Below are 19,261 nucleotides of genomic sequence, written 5' to 3'. Positions count from 1 at the left end.
TGTTCACAGCTGGACATTGACATCCTGTTCTTGTGCAGACAGTGGAGCCGGCCAATCGGAGGACAGCTGCTCAGAATCTCTCTTCCCATTGGACGACGGTGGCAGTGAAACAGGAAGTGACCAGACATCCCTCTGTGGACGGGACCCGGACCCGGACCAGGACCCGGACCCGGACCAGGACCGGCCCGAGTCCAGGTTTCAGTGTTTCCCATTAATATGACAGAATGTCCCGCGATAGCGCCCCCTTCAGGACACTCTGAGACATTACATTACAGTAAACAGTTACTAAACATGTGAGCACGTCTGTGTTAAAATGCAAATCCTATTTAGGGTTCAGCAGGAGGCAGGTGTGAGGGCCGACCAGCAGGGGGCAGGTGTGAGGGCAGACCAGCAGGGGGCAGGTGTGAGGGCTGACCAGCAGGGGGCAGGTGTGAAGGCAGCAGGGGGCAGGTGTGAGGGCCGACCAGCAGGGGGCAGGTGTGAGGGCAGCAGGGGGCAGGTGTGAGGGCTGACCAGCAGGGGGCAGGTGTGAGGGCAGCAGGGGGCAGGTGTGAGGGCTGACCAGCAGGGGGCAGGTGTGAGGACTGACCAGCAGGAGGCAGGTGTGAGGGCAGCAGGGGGCAGGTGTGAGGGCAGCAGGGGGCAGGTGTGAGGGCTGACCAGCAGGGGGCAGGTGTGAGGACTGACCAGCAGGAGGCAGGTGTGAGGGCAGCAGGGGGCAGGTGTGAGGGCAGCAGGGGGCAGGTGTGAGGGCTGACCAGCAGGGGGCAGGTGTGAGGGCTGACCAGCAGGGGGCAGGTGTGAGGACTGACCAGCAGGGGGCAGGTGTGAGGGCTGACCAGCAGGAGGCAGGTGTGAGGGCTGACCAGCAGGAGGCAGGTGTGAGGGCAGCAGGGGGCAGGTGTGAGGGCTGACCAGCAGGGGGCAGGTGTGAGGGCTGACCAGCAGGGGGCAGGTGTGAGGGCTGACCAGCAGGGGGCAGGTGTGAGGGCTGACCAGCAGGAGGCAGGTGTGAGGGCTGACCAGCAGGAGGCAGGTGTGAGGGCAGCAGGGGGCAGGTGTGAGGGCTGACCAGCAGGGGGCAGGTGTGAGGGCTGACCAGCAGGAGGCAGGTGTGAGGGCAGACCAGCAGGGGGCAGGTGTGAGGGCTGACCAGCAGGGGGCAGGTGTGAGGGCTGACCAGCAGGGGGCAGGTGTGAGGGCTGACCAGCAGGGGGCAGGTGTGAGGCCAGCAGGGGGCAGGTGTGAGGACTGACCAGCAGGGGGCAGGTGTGAGGGCAGCAGGGGGCAGGTGTGAGGGCAGCAGGGGGCAGGTGTGAGGGCAGCAGGGGGCAGGTGTGAGGGCAGCAGGAGGCAGGTGTGAGGGCTGACCAGCAGGGGGCAGGTGTGAGGGCAGCAGGAGGCAGGTGTGAGGGCTGACCAGCAGGGGGCAGGTGTGAGGGCAGGTCAGCAGGAGGCAGGTGTGAGGGCTGACCAGCAGGGGGCAGGTGTGAGGGCAGGTCAGCAGGAGGCAGGTGTGAGGGCAGGTGTGAGGACTGACCAGCAGGGGGCAGGTGTGAGGACTGACCAGCAGGGGGCAGGTGTGAGGGCCGGCCAGCAGGGGGCAGGTGTGAGGGCCGGCCAGCAGGGGGCAGGTGTGAGGGCTGACCAGCAGGGGGCAGGTGTGAGGGCTGACCAGCAGGGGGCAGGTGTGAGGGCAGCAGGGGGCAGGTGTGAGGGCAGCAGGGGGCAGGTGTGAGGACTGACCAGCAGGAGGCAGGTGTGAGGGCCGGCCAGCAGGGGGCAGGTGTGAGGGCTGACCAGCAGGGGGCAGGTGTGAGGACTGACCAGCAGGGGGCAGGTGTGAGGGCCGGCCAGCAGGGGGCAGGTGTGAGGGCCGGCCAGCAGGGGGCAGGTGTGAGGGCAGCAGGAGGCAGGTGTGAGGACTGACCAGCAGGGGGCAGGTGTGAGGGCTGACCAGCAGGGGGCAGGTGTGAGGACTGACCAGCAGGGGGCAGGTGTGAGGGCTGGCCAGCAGGGGGCAGGTGTGAGGACTGACCAGCAGGGGGCAGGTGTGAGGGCTGACCAGCAGGGGGCAGGTGTGAGGACTGACCAGCAGGGGGCAGGTGTGAGGGCTGGCCAGCAGGGGGCAGGTGTGAGGGCCGGCCAGCAGGGGGCAGGTGTGAGGGCTGACCAGCAGGGGGCAGGTGTGAGGGCTGACCAGCAGGGGGCAGGTGTGAGGGCAGCAGGGGGCAGGTGTGAGGGCAGACCAGCAGGGGGCAGGTGTGAGGACTGACCAGCAGGAGGCAGGTGTGAGGGCAGACCAGCAGGGGGCAGGTGTGAGGGCAGACCAGCAGGGGGCAGGTGTGAGGGCTGACCAGCAGGGGGCAGGTGTGAGGGCTGACCAGCAGGGGGCAGGTGTGAGGACTGACCAGCAGGGGGCAGGTGTGAGGACTGACCAGCAGGGGGCAGGTGTGAGGGCTGACCAGCAGGGGGCAGGTGTGAGGACTGGTCAGCAGGGGGCAGGTGTGAGGGCAGCAGGGGGCAGGTGTGAGGGCTGACCAGCAGGGGGCAGGTGTGAGGGCAGCAGGGGGCAGGTGTGAGGGCTGACCAGCAGGGGGCAGGTGTGAGGGCAGCAGGGGGCAGGTGTGAGGGCTGACCAGCAGGGGGCAGGTGTGAGGGCAGCAGGGGGCAGGTGTGAGGGCTGACCAGCAGGGGGCAGGTGTGAGGCCAGCAGGGGGCAGGTGTGAGGGCAGCAGGGGGCAGGTGTGAGGGCAGCAGGGGGCAGGTGTGAGGGCAGCAGGGGGCAGGTGTGAGGGCTGACCAGCAGGGGGCAGGTGTGAGGGCTGACCAGCAGGGGGCAGGTGTGAGGGCTGACCAGCAGGGGGCAGGTGTGAGGGCTGACCAGCAGGGGGCAGGTGTGAGGGCAGCAGGGGGCAGGTGTGAGGGCTGACCAGCAGGGGGCAGGTGTGAGGGCAGCAGGGGGCAGGTGTGAGGGCAGCAGGGGGCAGGTGTGAGGGCAGCAGGAGGCAGGTGTGAGGGCAGCAGGGGGCAGGTGTGAGGGCAGCAGGGGGCAGGTGTGAGGGCAGCAGGGGGCAGGTGTGAGGGCAGCAGGAGGCAGGTGTGAGGGCAGCAGGGGGCAGGTGTGAGGGCAGCAGGAGGCAGGTGTGAGGGCAGCAGGGGGCAGGTGTGAGGGCAGCAGGGGGCAGGTGCGAGGGCAGCAGGGGGCAGGTGTGAGGGCAGCAGGAGGCAGGTGTGAGGGCAGCAGGAGGCAGGTGTGAGGGCTGACCAGCAGGGGGCAGGTGTGAGGGCAGCAGGAGGCAGGTGTGAGGGCTGACCAGCAGGGGGCAGGTGTGAGGGCAGCAGGAGGCAGGTGTGAGGGCTGACCAGCAGGGGGCAGGTGTGAGGGCAGCAGGAGGCAGGTGTGAGGACTGACCAGCAGGGGGCAGGTGTGAGGGCTGACCAGCAGGGGGCAGGTGTGAGGACTGACCAGCAGGGGGCAGGTGTGAGGGCAGACCAGCAGGGGGCAGGTGTGAGGGCTGACCAGCAGGGGGCAGGTGTGAGGGCTGACCAGCAGGGGGCAGGTGTGAGGGCTGACCAGCAGGGGGCAGGTGTGAGGGCTGACCAGCAGGGGGCAGGTGTGAGGGCTGACCAGCAGGGGGCAGGTGTGAGGGCTGACCAGCAGGGGGCAGGTGTGAGGGCTGACCAGCAGGGGGCAGGTGTGAGGCCAGCAGGGGGCAGGTGTGAGGGCAGCAGGGGGCAGGTGTGAGGGCAGCAGGGGGCAGGTGTGAGGGCAGCAGGGGGCAGGTGTGAGGGCTGACCAGCAGGGGGCAGGTGTGAGGGCTGACCAGCAGGGGGCAGGTGTGAGACCGGTTTATCTGGTTTATTCTCTGGTTTATCTGGTTTATTCTCTGGAATCAGCACCTGCAGCCAACCTCTCCTCTTTTGTTTTGTGTCCAGTCCTCAGTCCCGGCTCCGGCCTGGACCCCTGCCCCTGTCTGGGCCCCTGTCTGGGCCCCTCTCTGGGCCCCTGTCTGGGCCCCTGTCTGGGCCCCTGTCGGACCCGACTCAGTCCTCTGGGATGAACCCGCTGCAGACGCCCGACGTGGACCTGCTGCTGGAGTGCACCTTCTCCTACCACCAAGACCAGATGCCCTCCCAGACCCACGACCACCCGTTCATGAGCCCCGAGAGCGGAGCGGCCCGGGACAAGTCCCAGAACCAGGACCAGGACAAGTTCCAGAACCAGGACCGGGACAAGTTCCAGAACCAGGACCAGAACCAGGACCTGAAGGTCTGCACTGAAGGATTTTTACAGATCTCGTTCCTTTATTTCAGGCTCACGTTAACAAAACAGAACAAAGCTCATTTTTACAAATATTTCAACAAACGTAAAACCTTTTTCAAAGTTCCTGAAATTTAAACCAAAAAATATATATATTTTTCACTAATTACTTTATTCCAAAACTAAACAAATTTTGGAATAAAATACATCAAATAAAACGCCTTATTTTTCTATGAAACATAAATGACAGAAAACCTGAAACACATTTTCCTCATATTCATGTGGATGAAGTTCAGCCGTGTTAAAGAAAACTCCACTTTTAGTTCAGTTTATTCCACAACCGCCATTTTATATTTATTTTTTTCTTTTTTATTTAGCAATTTCAAAATACAAAATCTGGAGGAGGTGCAAAATACGAGTAAAATGAAGGGTGAACATTTTTAGGGACTGTACAGAGGTATTTTTCAGATACTATTTTCTTAAAGCTGGACTTGATAATACAGTTTGAGTTCATTCCTAAAGTGAGTGTCTCCATTTACAACAATGTATTAACAATATCGGAGACAGAATTTTCTAAACCTTCAAAAAAATATAAAATATGTTCACATTTAAAATTGGGGATATTCAAGATTCTTACAAAAAAGAAAAGCAGCCTCACGTTGAATATTATTCTTCAGTTCCCTCGCATTACGACCGCTTCAGAAGAGTCAAACAGAGCCAGTTCCAAACACACGTGAAGGAAATGTTAGCATGTTAGCATGTAGCCTTTGTGTATGTTACGTGTTCTGTGAACAGTTCTCGTTAGAAGGAGATAAAGAAGTCCCTTCCTTTTCTCTTCTTGCACCAGAAGATGCAGCTTTTCCTCCTTGGAAAAGTCTTCCTTGAAGTTAATGTGAAGATCCTTGCAGACCTTCACGCCATTTGCTCCACACGTCCTCTTTCACGGTTCTCGTGCCAAACTGCAGGATGGCAGCTCTGGCTCTCTTTTACGCCAAGCCTTACCTTACGATGACCGCCTCCCGTGTGTTCTCACCATCCTCCTCGGGGCGGCCCAGGAGCTCAGATTCCACTGGCTCTTCACAAGCTCTTCACAAGCTCTTTTCAAGCTTTTCTCTTTAAGAAGGTCCATCTCGACTTGGAGCTCGGCGATGTCGGTTTAGTTCTTTTCAACGGCAGCTGAATTTTCCTGGATTTTCTTTTGGTCATCCCTGGGTCATCTCTGGGCCATCTCTGGGTCATCTCTGGGTCGTCTCTGGGTCATCTCTGGGTCATCCCTGGGTCGTCTCTGGGTCATCTCTGGATCATCTCTGGGTCATCTCTGGGTCATCTCTGGGTCATCTCTGGGTCATCTCTGGATCATCTCTGGGTCATCTCTGGGTCATCTCTGGGTCATCTCTGGGTCATCTCTGGATCATCTCTGGGTCATCTCTGGGCCATCTCTGGGTCATCTCTCTCTGGGTCATCTCTGGGTCAGCTCTGGGTCATCTCTGGGTCATCTCTCTCTGGGTCATCTCTGGGTCAGCTCTGGGTCATCTCTGGGTCATCTCTGGGCCATCTCTCTCTGGGTCATCTCTGGGTCAGCTCTGGGTCATCTCTGGGTCATCTCTGGGTCATCTCTGGGTCATCTCTGGGTCATCTCTGGATCATCTCTGGGTCATCTCTGGGCCATCTCTGGGTCATCTCTCTCTGGGTCATCTCTGGGTCATCTCTCTCTGGGTCATCTCTGGGTCAGCTCTGGGTCATCTCTGGGTCATCTCTGGGCCATCTCTCTCTGGGTCATCTCTGGGTCATCTCTGGATCATCTCTGGGTCATCTCTGGGCCATCTCTGGGTCATCTCTCTCTGGGTCATCTCTGGGTCAGCTCTGGGTCATCTCTGGGTCATCTCTGGGTCATCCCTGGGTCATCTCTGGGTCATCTTTGGGTCATCTCTGGGCCATCTCTGGGTCATCTCTCTCTGGGTCATCTCTGGGTCAGCTCTGGGTCATCTCTGGGTCATCTCTGGGTCATCCCTGGGTCATCTCTGGGTCATCTTTGGGTCATCTCTGGGTCATCCCTGGGTCATTGACCGCTGGGAGGAGCCGTGTCTCCACTTGCTTGGCCCTCTTGAGGCTTCACCATTCTTCTTTTGGCTTTCTTCTTCTTCTTCTTCTTCTCCTCAGGAAGCGCGTCAGGTAATCGTGGTGGGACATTTCGCGGGTGGGTCAAACTTGTTCCTCAGATGAAGTTGCAGAACAGTGAAAAGAAAACAGTAAGAATGTGGATGAATAAAGGTCTGTGTGATGGATTAGTGCAGAACCTTCATCACCAGTGAAGCTCCATCATCTCCACCCTGATGTTCCTCCATCATCTCCACCCTGATGTTCCTCATGACTGTGTCACATGTGGTAAAGAAAAGGGGCATTTATCGGTGTGTGAGGAAGTTCAAATCTTTGGAAGCAGATTTCTGATGTCATTGATGTAGAATGTCCTTATATGGTAAACTCTGGATGTTTCCAAATAGCTTCAAATTCAAGACAAGAAACCAGAAACGGGTCCATGTTTGTTTGGTGCAGGAGAAACATGTGAAGCTTTGAAATGGAAGGACAGAGACGGACCTGAAGCTGAGGAGCAGTGACTCTGTGGCCAAAGGGAAACTTTACAGACATTTCTACGCCTTGTAAAAGACTTTGATTTGTAGAAAATAATGTTGTTGTGATTGAGTGAAGGGGGGGTTTTAGGGGGGAGGGATTTTATTTCATTTTCTTGTGTTTGTGAATGTGTGAATATTAATATATTTGTGAAAAAAGTAAGAGAAAGAAGAATGTTCTATTTCAAACTATTGGGTTTATACATTTGAATAAAAATAAATGTCTTTACAGACGGAGCCGATGGAAAACAGCGTCTCCAGTGACGAGGACGACATCTACAGCGCGGCGCCCCCTGGAGGACAGGACAGAGATATGCCCCGCCTACCCACCAATCAGGAGCCAGAGAGCAGCGACCAATTAGACGACCTGGAGAGGCAGAGGGAGGGGCTGTGTGAGAGCTGGACCAATCACAGCGGCCCGGGCTGTGGCGTCCTCAGCCTGCACCTGACAGACAGGTAACTCCGCCCCCTTCACCTGACAGACAGGTAACTCCGCCCCCTTCACCTGACAGACAGGTAACTCCGCCCCCTGCACCTGACAGACAGGTAACTCCGCCCCTTCACCTGACAGACAGGTAACTCCGCCCCCTTCACCTGACAGACAGGTAACTCCGCCCCCTTCACCTGACAGACAGGTAACTCCGCCCCCTGCACCTGACAGACAGGTAACTCCGCCCCTTCACCTGACAGACAGGTAACTCCGCCCCCTTCACCTGACAGACAGGTAACTCCGCCCCCTTCACCTGACAGACAGGTAACTCCGCCCCCTTCACCTGACAGACAGGTAACTCCGCCCCTTCACCTGACAGACAGGTAACTCCGCCCCTTCACCTGACAGACAGGTAACTCCGCCCCTTCACCTGACAGGTAACTCCGCCCCCTTCACGTGACAGTCAGGTAACTCCGCCCCTTCACCTGACAGGTAACTCCGCCCCCTGCACCTGACAGACAGGTAACTCCGCCCCCTGCACCTGACAGACAGGTAACTCCGCCCCTTCACCTGACAGACAGGTAACTCCGCCCCTCCACCTGACAGACAGGTAACTCCGCCCCTTCACCTGACAGACAGGTAACTCCGCCCCTTCACCTGACAGACAGGTAACTCCGCCCCTTCACCTGACAGACAGGTAACTCCGCCCCTCCACCTGACAGACAGGTAATTCCGCCCCCTTCACCTGACGGACAGGTAACTCCGCCCCCTTCACCTGACAGACAGGTAACTCCGCCCCTCCACCTGAAAGACAGGTAACTCCGCCCCTCCACCTGACAGACAGGTAACTCCGCCCCCTTCACCTGACAGACAGGTAACTCCGCCCCTTCACCTGACAGTCAGGTAACTCCGCCCCCTTCACCTGACAGACAGGTAACTCCGCCCCTTCACCTGACAGTCAGGTAACTCCGCCCCCTTCACCTGACAGACAGGTAACTCCGCCCCCTTCACCTGACAGTCAGGTAACTCCGCCCCTTCACCTGACAGACAGGTAACTCCGCCCCCTTCACCTGACAGTCAGGTAACTCCGCCCCCTTCACCTGACAGACAGGTAACTCCGCCCCTTCACCTGACAGTCAGGTAACTCCGCCCCCTTCACCTGACAGACAGGTAACTCCGCCCCCTTCACCTGACAGACAGGTAACTCCACCCCTTCACCTAACAGACAGGTAACTCCGCCCCTTCACCTGACAGACAGGTAACTCCGCCCCTCCACCTGACAGACAGGTAACTCCGCCCCTTCACCTGACAGACAGGTAGCTCCGCCCCTTCACCTGACAGACAGGTAACTCCGCCCCTTCACCTGACAGACAGGTAACTCCGCCCCCTTCACCTGACAGACAGGTAACTCCGCCCCCTTCACCTGACAGACAGGTAACTCCGCCCCTTCACCTGACAGACAGGTAACTCCGCCCCTTCACCTGACAGTCAGGTAACTCCGCCCCTTCACCTGACAGACAGGTAACTCCGCCCCCTTCACCTGACAGACAGGTAGCTCCGCCCCTTCACCTGACAGACAGGTAACTCCGCCCCTTCACCTGACAGACAGGTAACTCCGCCCCCTTCACCTGACAGACAGGTAACTCCGCCCCCTTCACCTGACAGTCAGGTAAGTCCGCCCCTTCACCTGACAGACAGGTAACTCCGCCCCTTCACCTGACAGACAGGTAACTCCGCCCCTTCACCTGACAGACAGGTAACTCCGCCCCTTCACCTGACAGTCAGGTAACTCCGCCCCTTCACCTGACAGACAGGTAACTCCGCCCCTTCACCTGACAGACAGGTAGCTCCGCCCCTTCACCTGACAGACAGGTAACTCCGCCCCTTCACCTGACAGACAGGTAACTCCGCCCCCTTCACCTGACAGACAGGTAACTCCGCCCCCTTCACCTGACAGTCAGGTAAGTCCGCCCCTTCACCTGACAGACAGGTAACTCCGCCCCTTCACCTGACAGGTAACTCCGCCCCCTTCACCTGACAGTCAGGTAACTCCGCCCCTTCACCTGACAGTCAGGTAACTCCGCCCCCTTCACCTGACAGACAGGTAACTCCGCCCCTTCACCTGACAGGTAACTCCGCCCCCTTCACCTGACAGACAGGTAACTCCGCCCCCTTCACCTGACAAACAGGTGACTCCGCCCCTTCACCTGACAGGTAACTCCGCCCCCTTCACCTGACAGACAGGTAACTCCGCCCCCTTCACCTGACAGTCAGGTAACTCCGCCCCCTTCACCTGACAGACAGGTAACTCCGCCCCCTTCACCTGACAGTCAGGTAACTCCACCCCTTCACCTGACAGACAGGTAACTCCGCCCCTTCACCTGACAGGTAACTCCGCCCCCTGCACCTGACAGACAGGTAACTCCGCCCCCTGCACCTGACAAACAGGTAACTCCACCCCTTCACCTGACAGGTAACTCCGCCCCCTTCACCTGACAGTCAGGTAAGTCCGCCCCTTCACCTGACAGTCAGGTAACTCCGCCCCTTCACCTGACAGACAGGTAACTCCGCCCCTTCACCTGACAGGTAACTCCGCCCCCTTCACCTGACAGTCAGGTAACTCCGCCCCCTTCACCTGACAGACAGGTAGCTCCGCCCCCTTCACCTGACAGACAGGTAACTCCGCCCCTTCACCTGACAGGTAACTCCGCCCCCTTCACCTGACAGTCAGGTAAGTCCGCCCCTTCACCTGACAGACAGGTAACTCCGCCCCTTCACCTGACAGGTAACTCCGTCCCCTTCACCTGACAGACAGGTAACTCCGCCCCTTCACCTGACAGACAGGTAACTCCGCCCCTTCACCTGACAGACAGGTAACTCCGCCCCTTCACCTGACAGTCAGGTAACTCCGCCCCTTCACCTGACAGACAGGTAACTCCGCCCCCTTCACTTGACAGACAGGTAACTCCGCCCCTTCACCTGACAGACAGGTAACTCCGCCCCTTCACCTGACAGACAGGTAACTCCGCCCCCTTCACCTGACAGACAGGTAACTCCGCCCCTTCACCTGACAGACAGGTAACTCCGCCCCTTCACCTGACAGACAGGTAACTCCGCCCCCTTCACCTGACAGACAGGTAACTCCGCCCCCTTCACCTGACAGACAGGTAACTCCGCCCCCTTCACCTGACAGACAGGTAACTCCGCCCCTTCACCTGACAGTCAGGTAACTCCGCCCCTTCACCTGACAGACAGGTAACTCCGCCCCTTCACCTGACAGACAGGTAACTCCGCCCCTTCACCTGACAGACAGGTAACTCCGCCCCCTTCACCTGACAGGTAGCTCCGCCCCCTTCACCTGACAGACAGGTAACTCCGCCCCTTCACCTGACAGACAGGTAACTCCGCCCCCTTCACCTGACAGACAGGTAACTCCGCCCCTTCACCTTACAGACAGGTAACTCCGCCCCCTTCACCTGACAGACAGGTAACTCCGCCCCCTTCACCTGACAGGTAACTCCGCTCCCTCCTTAGTTTAAGTCTTACTTTTAGATGAAAATATTAAATGTAATAAATAATTAAAATCTCGTCGACTGAATCTAAGGTTTTTAACAATAATAACATTTATTAAAATCATATTTGAGACTGAGCTTCATGAACAAAACTCTGCTGCTCCTCAAACCTGAGGCTCAGTCTCTGAAACCTCCCCCTCTCCCTCAGGCTCCTCCCCTCTCCCTCAGGCTCCTCCCCTCTCCCTCAGGCTCCTCCCCTCTCCCTCAGGCTCCTCCCCCTCTCCCTCAGGCTCCTCCCCTCTCCCTCAGGCTCCTCCCCCTCTCCCTCAGGCTCCTCCCCTCTCCCTCAGGCTCCTCCCCCTCTCCCTCAGGCTCCTCCCCCTCTCCCTCAGGCTCCTCCCCTCTCCCTCAGGCTCCTCCCCCTCTCCCTCAGGCTCCTCCCCCTCTCTCTCAGTCTCTGAAACCTCTGTCTCCTCAGGCTCCTCCCCTCTGCCTCAGGCTCCTCCCCTCTGCCTCAGGCTCCTCCCCTCTCCCTTAGGCTCCTCCCCCTCTCCCTCAGGTTCTTCCCCTCTCCCTCAGGTTCCTCCCCTCTCCCTCAGGTTCCTCCCCTCTCCCTCAGGCTCCTCCCCTCTCCCTCAGGCTCCTCCCCCTCTCTCTCAGTCTCTGAAACCTCTGTGTCCTCAGGTTCCTCTGGTGCCTGGACTTCAGGGGAGGTCTGTTCTTCTCTCCTCTGTCGGAGACTGGACTGAACTGGACTCGCTTTGAGGACAACGTCCACCAGGCAGCGCTGTCGCCCTCAGGTACCTCCCCTCAGACTCCACCCCTCTCCCTCAGGCTCCTCCCCTCTGCCTGAGGCTCCTCCCCTCTGCCTCAGGCTCCTCCCCTCTGCCTGAGGCTCCTCCCCCTCTCCCTCAGGCTCCTCCCCTCTCCCTCAGGCTCCTCCCCCTCTCCCTCAGGCTCCTCCCCTCTCCCTCAGGCTCCTCCCCTCTGCCTCAGGCTCCTCCCCTCTGCCTCAGGCTCCTCCCCTCTGCCTGAGGCTCCTCCCCTCTGCCTCAGGCTCCTCCCCTCTGCCTGAGGCTCCTCCCCTCTCCCTCAGGCTCCTCCCCCTGTATTTGGGGTCAGTGACGTTTTGTTGAATTCTGAATAATGACAGTAAAACCCCAACATGGCCGCTCTGAGGCGTTACCTTGGCAACAGGAGTTCATCCCTGTTTGTTCTCAGGCAGCCTGCTGTGGAAGGTGGAACAGCGCTCCCTGGTGGCCATGGCGTGCTCCAAAGCGGCGGCGAAGGGGCGGAGACACTGGTACAAGGCCCTGGAGCAGGCGGCTTACGTTTCCCTCAGCGAGGACTCGGCCTGGGTCCTGAGGCCCAACGGAGACCTGTACCTGCAGACAGGTGAGTCACAGCGCCCCCTACCTGCAGACAGGTGAGTCACAGCGCCCTCTACCTGCAGACAGGTGAGTCACAGCGCCCCCTACCTGCAGACAGGTGAGTCACAGCCTCTACCTGCAGACAGGTGAGTCACAGCGCCCTCTACCTGCAGACAGGTGAGTCACAGCCTCTACCTGCAGACAGGTGAGTCACAGCGCCCCCTACCTGCAGACAGGTGAGTCACAGCGCCCTCTACCTGCAGACAGGTGAGTCACAGCGCCCCCTACCTGCAGACAGGTGAGTCACAGCGCCCCCTACCTGCAGACAGGTGAGTCACAGCGCCCCCTACCTGCAGACAGGTGAGTCACAGCGCCCCCTACCTGCAGACAGGTGAGTCACAGCCTCTACCTGCAGACAGGTGAGTCACAGCCTCTACCTGCAGACAGGTGAGTCACAGCGCCCCCTACCTGCAGACAGGTGAGTCACAGCCTCTACCTGCAGACAGGTGAGTCACAGCCTCTACCTGCAGACAGGTGAGTCACAGCCTCTACCTGCAGACAGGTGAGTCACAGCGCCCCCTACCTGCAGACAGGTGAGTCACAGCGCCCCCTACCTGCAGACAGGTGAGTCACAGCGCCCCCTACCTGCAGACAGGTGAGTCACAGCCTCTACCTGCAGACAGGTGAGTCACAGCCTCTACCTGCAGACAGGTGAGTCACAGCCTCTACCTGCAGACAGGTGAGTCACAGCGCCCCCTACCTGCAGACAGGTGAGTCACAGCGCCCCCTACCTGCAGACAGGTGAGTCACAGCCTCTACCTGCAGACAGGTGAGTCACAGCCTCTACCTGCAGACAGGTGAGTCACAGCGCCCCCTACCTGCAGACAGGTGAGTCACAGCGCCCCCTACCTGCAGACAGGTGAGTCACAGCGCCCCCTACCTGCAGACAGGTGAGTCACAGCCTCTACCTGCAGACAGGTGAGTCACAGCCTCTACCTGCAGACAGGTGAGTCACAGCCTCTACCTGCAGACAGGTGAGTCACAGCCTCTACCTGCAGACAGGTGAGTCACAGCGCCCTCTACCTGCAGACAGGTGAGTCACAGCCTCTACCTGCAGACAGGTGAGTCACAGCGCCCTCTACCTGCAGACAGGTGAGTCACAGCGCCCTCTACCTGCAGACAGGTGAGTCACAGCCTCTACCTGCAGACAGGTGAGTCACAGCCTCTACCTGCAGACAGGTGAGTCACAGCGCCCCCTACCTGCAGACAGGTGAGTCACAGCGCCCCCTACCTGCAGACAGGTGAGTCACAGCCTCTACCTGCAGACAGGTGAGTCACAGCCTCTACCTGCAGACAGGTGAGTCACAGCGCCCTCTACCTGCAGACAGGTGAGTCACAGCCTCTACCTGCAGACAGGTGAGTCACAGCGCCCTCTACCTGCAGACAGGTGAGTCACAGCCTCTACCTGCAGACAGGTGAGTCACAGCCTCTACCTGCAGACAGGTGAGTCACAGCGCCCTCTACCTGCAGACAGGTGAGTCACAGCCTCTACCTGCAGACAGGTGAGTCACAGCCTCTACCTGCAGACAGGTGAGTCACAGCGCCCCCTACCTGCAGACAGGTGAGTCACAGCCTCTACCTGCAGACAGGTGAGTCACAGCGCCCTCTACCTGCAGACAGGTGAGTCACAGCCTCTACCTGCAGACAGGTGAGTCACAGCCTCTACCTGCAGACAGGTGAGTCACAGCCTCTACCTGCAGACAGGTGAGTCACAGCGCCCCCTACCTGCAGACAGGTGAGTCACAGCCTCTACCTGCAGACAGGTGAGTCACAGCGCCCCCTACCTGCAGACAGGTGAGTCACAGCCTCTACCTGCAGACAGGTGAGTCACAGCCTCTACCTGCAGACAGGTGAGTCACAGCCTCTACCTGCAGACAGGTGAGTCACAGCCTCTACCTGCAGACAGGTGAGTCACAGCGCCCTCTACCTGCAGACAGGTGAGTCACAGCCTCTACCTGCAGACAGGTGACACACAGCCTCTACCTGCAGACAGGTGAGTCACAGCCTCTACCTGCAGACAGGTGAGTCACAGCGCCCCCTACCTGCAGACAGGTGAGTCACAGCCTCTACCTGCAGACAGGTGAGTCACAGCCTCTACCTGCAGACAGGTGAGTCACAGCGCCCTCTACCTGCAGACAGGTGAGTCACAGCGCCCTCTACCTGCAGACAGGTGAGTCACAGCCTCTACCTGCAGACAGGTGAGTCACAGCCTCTACCTGCAGACAGGTGAGTCACAGCGCCCCCTACCTGCAGACAGGTGAGTCACAGCCTCTACCTGCAGACAGGTGAGTCACAGCGCCCCCTACCTGCAGACAGGTGAGTCACAGCCTCTACCTGCAGACAGGTGAGTCACAGCCTCTACCTGCAGACAGGTGAGTCACAGCGCCCTCTACCTGCAGACAGGTGAGTCACAGCCTCTACCTGCAGACAGGTGAGTCACAGCGCCCTCTACCTGCAGACAGGTGAGTCACAGCGCCCCCTACCTGCAGACAGGTGAGTCACAGCCTCTACCTGCAGACAGGTGAGTCACAGCCTCTACCTGCAGACAGGTGAGTCACAGCGCCCCCTACCTGCAGACAGGTGAGTCACAGCGCCCTCTACCTGCAGACAGGTGAGTCACAGCCTCTACCTGCAGACAGGTGAGTCACAGCCTCTACCTGCAGACAGGTGAGTCACAGCGCCCTCTACCTGCAGACAGGTGAGTCACAGCGCCCTCTACCTGCAGACAGGTGAGTCACAGCCTCTACCTGCAGACAGGTGAGTCACAGCGCCCCCTGCCTGCAGACAGGTGAGTCACAGCCTCTACCTGCAGACAGGTGAGTCACAGCGCCCCCTACCTGCAGACAGGTGAGTCACAGCCTCTACCTGCAGACAGGTGAGTCACAGCCTCTACCTGCAGACAGGTGAGTCACAGCGCCCTCTACCTGCAGACAGGTGAGTCACAGCGCCCCCTACCTGCAGACAGGTGAGTCACAGCCTCTACCTGCAGACAGGTGAGTCACAGCCTCTACCTGCAGACAGGTGAGTCACAGCGCCCTCTACCTGCAGACAGGTGAGTCACAGCGCCCTCTACCTGCAGACAGGTGAGTCACAGCCTCTACCTGCAGACAGGTGAGTCACAGCCTCTACCTGCAGACAGGTGAGTCACAGCCTCTACCTGCAGACAGGTGAGTCACAGCGCCCCCTACCTGCAGACAGGTGAGTCACAGCCTCTACCTGCAGACAGGTGAGTCACAGCCTCTACCTGCAGACAGGTGACACACAGCCTCTACCTGCAGACAGGTGAGTCACAGCCTCTACCTGCAGACAGGTGAGTCACAGCGCCCCCTACCTGCAGACAGGTGAGTCACAGCCTCTACCTGCAGACAGGTGACACACAGCCTCTACCTGCAGACAGGTGAGTCACAGCCTCTACCTGCAGACAGGTGAGTCACAGCACCCTCTACCTGCAGACAGGTGAGTCACAGCCTCTACCTGCAGACAGGTGAGTCACAGCCTCTACCTGCAGACAGGTGAGTCACAGCACCCTCTACCTGCAGACAGGTGAGTCACAGCCTGTACCTGCAGACAGGTGAGTCACAGCCTCTACCTGCAGACAGGTGAGTCACAGCCTCTACCTGCAGACAGGTGAGTCACAGCCTGTACCTGCAGACAGGTGAGTCACAGCCCCTACCTGCAGACAGGTGAGTCACAGCCTCTACCTGCAGACAGGTGAGTCACAGCCTCTACCTGCAGACAGGTGAGTCACAGCGCCCCCTACCTGCAGACAGGTGAGTCACAGCGCCCTCTACCTGCAGACAGGTGAGTCACAGCGCCCTCTACCTGCAGACAGGTGAGTCACAGCCTCTACCTGCAGACAGGTGAGTCACAGCCTCTACCTGCAGACAGGTGAGTCACAGCGCCCCCTACCTGCAGACAGGTGAGTCACAGCGCCCTCTACCTGCAGACAGGTGAGTCACAGCGCCCCCTACCTGCAGACAGGTGAGTCACAGCCTCTACCTGCAGACAGGTGAGTCACAGCCTCTACCTGCAGACAGGTGAGTCACAGCGCCCTCTACCTGCAGACAGGTGAGTCACAGCCTCTACCTGCAGACAGGTGAGTCACAGCCTCTACCTGCAGACAGGTGAGTCACAGCCTCTACCTGCAGACAGGTGAGTCACAGCGCCCCCTACCTGCAGACAGGTGAGTCACAGCCTCTACCTGCAGACAGGTGAGTCACAGCCTCTACCTGCAGACAGGTGAGTCACAGCGCCCCCTACCTGCAGACAGGTGAGTCACAGCGCCCCCTACCTGCAGACAGGTGAGTCACAGCGCCCCCTACCTGCAGACAGGTGAGTCACAGCGCCCCCTACCTGCAGACAGGTGAGTCACAGCGCCCCCTACCTGCAGACAGGTGAGTCACAGCGCCCTCTACCTGCAGACAGGTGAGTCACAGCCTCTACCTGCAGACAGGTGAGTCACAGCCTCTACCTGCAGACAGGTGAGTCACAGCCTCTACCTGCAGACAGGTGAGTCACAGCCTCTACCTGCAGACAGGTGAGTCACAGCCTCTACCTGCAGACAGGTGAGTCACAGCCTCTACCTGCAGACAGGTGAGTCACAGCGCCCTCTACCTGCAGACAGGTGAGTCACAGCGCCCCCTACCTGCAGACAGGTGAGTCACAGCCTCTACCTGCAGACAGGTGAGTCACAGCCTCTACCTGCAGACAGGTGAGTCACAGCCTCTACCTGCAGACAGGTGAGTCACAGCGCCCCCTACCTGCAGACAGGTGAGTCACAGGCTCTACCTGCAGACAGGTGAGTCACAGCCTCTACCTGCAGACAGGTGAGTCACAGCCTCTACCTGCAGACAGGTGAGTCACAGCCTCTACCTGCAGACAGGTGAGTCACAGCGCCCTCTACCTGCAGACAGGTGAGTCACAGCCTCTACCTGCAGACAGGTGAGTCACAGCGCCCCCTACCTGCAGACAGGTGAGTCACAGCGCCCCCTACCTGCAGACAGGTGAGTCACAGCGCCCCCTACCTGCAGACAGGTGAGTCACAGCGCCCTCTACCTGCAGACAGGTGAGTCACAGCCTCTACCTGCAGACAGGTGAGTCACAGCGCCCCCTACCTGCAGACAGGTGAGTCACAGCGCCCCCTACCTGCAGACAGGTGAGTCACAGCCTCTACCTGCAGACAGGTGAGTCACAGCGCCCCCTACCTGCAGACAGGTGAGTCACAGCCTCTACCTGCAGACAGGTGAGTCACAGCCTCTACCTGCAGACAGGTGAGTCACAGCCTCTACCTGCAGACAGGTGAGTCACAGCCTCTACCTGCAGACAGGTGAGTCACAGCCTCTACCTGCAGACAGGTGAGTCACAGCCTCTACCTGCAGACAGGTGAGTCACAGCCTCTACCTGCAGACAGGTGAGTCACAGCCTCTACCTGCAGACAGGTGAGTCACAGCCTCTACCTGCAGACAGGTGAGTCACAGCGCCCCCTACCTGCAGACAGGTGAGTCACAGCGCCCCCTACCTGCAGACAGGTGAGTCACAGCGCCCTCTACCTGCAGACAGGTGAGTCACAGCCTCTACCTGCAGACAGGTGAGTCACAGCGCCCCCTACCTGCAGACAGGTGAGTCACAGCCTCTACCTGCAGACAGGTGAGTCACAGCCTCTACCTGCAGACAGGTGAGTCACAGCCTCTACCTGCAGACAGGTGAGTCACAGCCTCTACCTGCAGACAGGTGAGTCACAGCGCCCTCTACCTGCAGACAGGTGAGTCACAGCCTCTACCTGCAGACAGGTGAGTCACAGCCTCTACCTGCAGACAGGTGAGTCACAGCGCCCTCTACCTGCAGACAGGTGAGTCACAGCGCCCTCTACCTGCAGACAGGTGAGTCACAGCCTCTACCTGCAGACAGGTGAGTCACAGCGCCCCCTACCTGCAGACAGGTGAGTCACAGCCTCTACCTGCAGACAGGTGAGTCACAGCCTCTACCTGCAGACAGGTGAGTCACAGCCTCTACCTGCAGACAGGTGAGTCACAGCGCCCTCTACCTGCAGACAGGTGAGTCACAGCGCCCCCTACCTGCAGACAGGTGAGTCACAGCGCCCCTTACCTTGTAGCGAGTGAGCTGCTGTGGGTCAGGTGCTCTTCCAGGATCCGTACGCCGAAAAAAGCTGGGTCTGAAGACAAAAGGAGGTCCGAGACTTTTGTCTTCAGGCCCAGTTATTCCAGTTTTTTTGGAGGCTCAGACTTTCGCTTTTTTTTCCTTTGTCAAACACTTCTGTTTACATCAAATATATATATATAATTTATCCTCTCTCTCTCCTCCCCCCCTCCCCCTCTCCTCCCCCCCTCCTCCCTCCTCCCCCCCCCCTCCCCCCCTCCCCCTCTCCTCCCCCTCTCCTCCCTCTCTCCTCCCCCTCTCCTCCCCCCTCTTCTCCCCCCCTCCTCCCCCTCTCCTCCCCCTCTCTCCTCCCTCTCTCCTCCCTCTCTCCTCTCCTCTCTCCTCCCCCTCTCCTCCCCCCCCTCCCCCCTCCTCCCTCCCTCTCCTCCCCCTCTCCTCCCCCTCTCCTCCCTCTCTCCTCCCCCCCTCCCCCCCTCCTCCCCCCCTCCCCCTCCCGTAGGCCTCTCCCCTGACCGCCCCTGCGCCCGCTCCGTCAGGGTGGAGACCCCAGGTGTGTTCACACAGGTGTGCGTGTCAGGGGGCGTGGTCTGGGCGCTCAGTGAACACAAGGCGGTTTTCTACAGAGAAGGACTGAACAGTTTCTGCAGCGAAGGAGAGCGCTGGGTCCAGGACACCGTCAGGTACCGCCCCTGCACCTGCCACACCCTCTGCACCTGCCACACCCCCTGCACCTGCCACACCTGCCACACCCCCTACACCTGCCACACCCCCTACACCTGCCACACACCCTGCACCTGCCACACCCCCTACACCTGCCACACCCCCTACACCTGCCACACCTGTCACACCTGCCACACCCCCTACACCTGCCACACACCCTG

The 19,261-nt window shown here is 59.5% G+C and overlaps 1 protein-coding gene across 1 annotated transcript in view; it reads left to right on the top strand.

The window, feature by feature from the left end:
• The window catches only part of tecpr2 (tectonin beta-propeller repeat containing 2), a gene marked incomplete at its 3' end in the record, with an annotated part of 55,965 nt that extends 36,905 nt beyond the window's left edge, over nt 1-19,060 (top strand). Inside the window, exons 12-17 of the mRNA XM_079583322.1 lie at nt 39-195; nt 3,940-4,273; nt 7,124-7,347; nt 11,518-11,633; nt 12,055-12,228; nt 18,880-19,060. Coding sequence (XP_079439448.1) covers nt 39-195; nt 3,940-4,273; nt 7,124-7,347; nt 11,518-11,633; nt 12,055-12,228; nt 18,880-19,060 — 1,186 coding nt within the window. The remainder of the gene's footprint in view (nt 1-38; nt 196-3,939; nt 4,274-7,123; nt 7,348-11,517; nt 11,634-12,054; nt 12,229-18,879) is intronic.
• Between the last annotated feature and the right edge of the window lie 201 nt (nt 19,061-19,261).

The sequence above is a fragment of the Gobius niger genome (genome assembly GCF_951799975.1).
Source record: "Gobius niger genome assembly, contig: SCAFFOLD_95, whole genome shotgun sequence".
Lineage (NCBI taxonomy): Eukaryota > Metazoa > Chordata > Actinopteri > Gobiiformes > Gobiidae > Gobius > Gobius niger.
The sequence above is the reverse complement of the archived record's forward strand: the minus strand, read 5'-3'. Positions and strand labels throughout refer to the sequence as shown.